Consider the following 2,019-nt stretch of genomic DNA (forward strand, 5'->3'; position numbering starts at 1 on the left):
TATGCTCCGAAATGTGGATAGCGAAGATACGGTCACGGTGGACCTCGGCGTCGTAGCTCTTGTCGTCACGGCTGTAGCCAGGAAAACGCTTCTCGCTGTGCGGGATGTCCAGACCGGCGTCGGCAGCACCCTTAAGGGCACCGAACACACGGTTACCGGTGGTGGTAGAGCGCAGACCGCAGTCCAGGTAGCAGCGGAAGGGGCGCTTCTCGTCAGCGACCTCATCCACGAAGTAGGTACGGCCGTTGCTCTCGGTCTTGACGATCTCGCCGTCAACCTCCGTGTTGCCCTCGTAGTCCTCGTCCAGGCCGAGCTTCTGCAGCACACGACGGCCGACAAGCAGACCCGTGGCGTACGCAGCGGCGTAGTTCTTAAGACCAACCGTCAGGCCGTAACGCGGCAGCTCAGCCGACGTAGCCTGGCACAGAATCTTGTCGCCATCGATCTCGGCGTACGCGATCTGGCAGATAACCTGCTTGTTGGTGATACGCACGACAAGACGGTACTTGGGCGAGTTGTACTTGTTCTTGTCCTGCGTGATGAGACGCTTACGGGCGCGGTAGTCCGTCTTGCCCTCACGGCGACGACGATACTTGACCTGGTAGCGCTTAAAGTACGCCTTGTTCTTAAGGACCTTGACGAACCCCATTCTTACTTGATGAAAGTTTCCAAACTGAAATGTGAAAAAAGCGCTGCACACGGACCATTTTGGTTGGTCGCCATCGCCGCCCTTCACTTTACAAAGAGCAGCATGCGGACATCAGTGCGATGGGGAGCTTTGTTAATATTAGTTTTCTACCTATCATATCACTTTTTCGTTTAACAAGTCCGTAGCGATTGGTGGAAAAGTAAAGCCGATGAGTAGGGTTGGGATGACTGGTTCTAAAGCTGGGGCAAAAGCCCTGCCGCCAACGTCGAGGCTTATTAGTTCGTTTGGCGTTTTTCCTCTCAGCAACAATGGTGCGTCGTAGGAACCCTCGTCGTTGTTGCGTATGTGTTAAACTGACCATCACTCTGTCATATTTTGCTGGCAAAATGAACTACAGACCTTCACTCGCTTCGTTTCTATCGGCCGCGTGGTGCTTATCAACTACGGCCCGGACGCCGGCAAGATCGCCACGATCATCGACGTGGTGGACGAGAACAAGGCCCTGGTGGATGGTCCTTTCAGCGTCACAGGCGTGAACCGTCACGTGATTAACTTCAAGCGTCTGTCCCTTACGGACCTGACCGTCGACATCCCCCTCCAGGCTCGCGAGAAGACTCTTAAGAAGGCTCTTGCTAAGGCCGACACCCTCGCGAAGTGGGAGGCCTCGATCTGGGCAAAGAAGTTGCACAACAAGAAGACGCGCGCTGAGCTGAGCGACTTCGACCGCTTCAAGGCTATGATCGCCCGCAAGCAGAAGAGCTCCCTGGTTAAGAAGGCTGTTGCCGCCGCCCGCAAGGCCAACTAAGCGACTAGAGTTCGGCCTTGTCTTTGACTGCTGGGTGCTCGCAGGTTCTTCTTAGCGATTCTGCAGCAGATGGACGCGACAGATTTAGTCGCGACAGGAAGCTGCAGGCTACGAGGAACAATAAACGTCCTAATTGGTTATTTTGCTGATAACCTCATTGCTAAACACTATGGTCTGCTCAGTTCTCTTGTCATTTTTGTTGGCTGTGCTAAGCTAACTTCAGAAATGGCTTCAGTGACCAAAAATTAGGAGTTGCATTTTGTATTCGCTGTCGATTTTTGTTGTTGCTAATGATTGGCAAGACGGTAATAGTCTACGCGATCATCAGACTGACATCCACATGCCTCGCTTGCTCTTGTTCGATGTAGTATTCCGTATTCTAGTGACTGAAGTCAGTAACTTTTTAACAAGTGTACTCCGCCACAAGAGCAAGGTTTTTAATGTAAATTCCGGTATGGTAATTAGTAGCACTGAATTGTTAGCGATTGTTTTTTCTCGCGTCCAGAAGCTGTACAACCACATTTTAAGCTAAAAAATGCACAGCCACTTCCTTCTACTACACACT

At 51.8% G+C, this 2,019-nt stretch overlaps 2 protein-coding genes across 2 annotated transcripts; one reads left to right on the forward strand and one right to left on the reverse strand.

Annotated features, from left to right (window-relative positions):
- Positions 1 to 65: 65 nt before the first annotated feature.
- Positions 66 to 753, reverse strand: PITG_15722 (60S ribosomal protein L5; the record flags this gene model as incomplete). Its single annotated transcript, XM_002897950.1, has 3 exons — positions 66 to 88; positions 130 to 673; positions 742 to 753. 3 exons carry the CDS (start codon positions 751 to 753, stop codon positions 66 to 68), a joined length of 579 nt encoding a protein of 192 aa, XP_002897996.1.
- A 153-nt stretch (positions 754 to 906) lies between these two features.
- On the forward strand, positions 907 to 1,624 carry PITG_15723 (60S ribosomal protein L14, putative; the record flags this gene model as incomplete). Its single annotated transcript, XM_002897951.1, has 2 exons — positions 907 to 960; positions 1,047 to 1,624. The coding sequence occupies 2 exons, from the start codon at positions 958 to 960 to the stop codon at positions 1,452 to 1,454; spliced, it is 411 nt and encodes a 136-aa protein (XP_002897997.1).
- Between the last annotated feature and the right edge of the window lie 395 nt (positions 1,625 to 2,019).

Source organism: Phytophthora infestans, genomic scaffold, assembly GCF_000142945.1.
Source record: "Phytophthora infestans T30-4 supercont1.40 genomic scaffold, whole genome shotgun sequence".
Taxonomy (NCBI): Eukaryota; Oomycota; class Peronosporomycetes; order Peronosporales; family Peronosporaceae; genus Phytophthora; species Phytophthora infestans.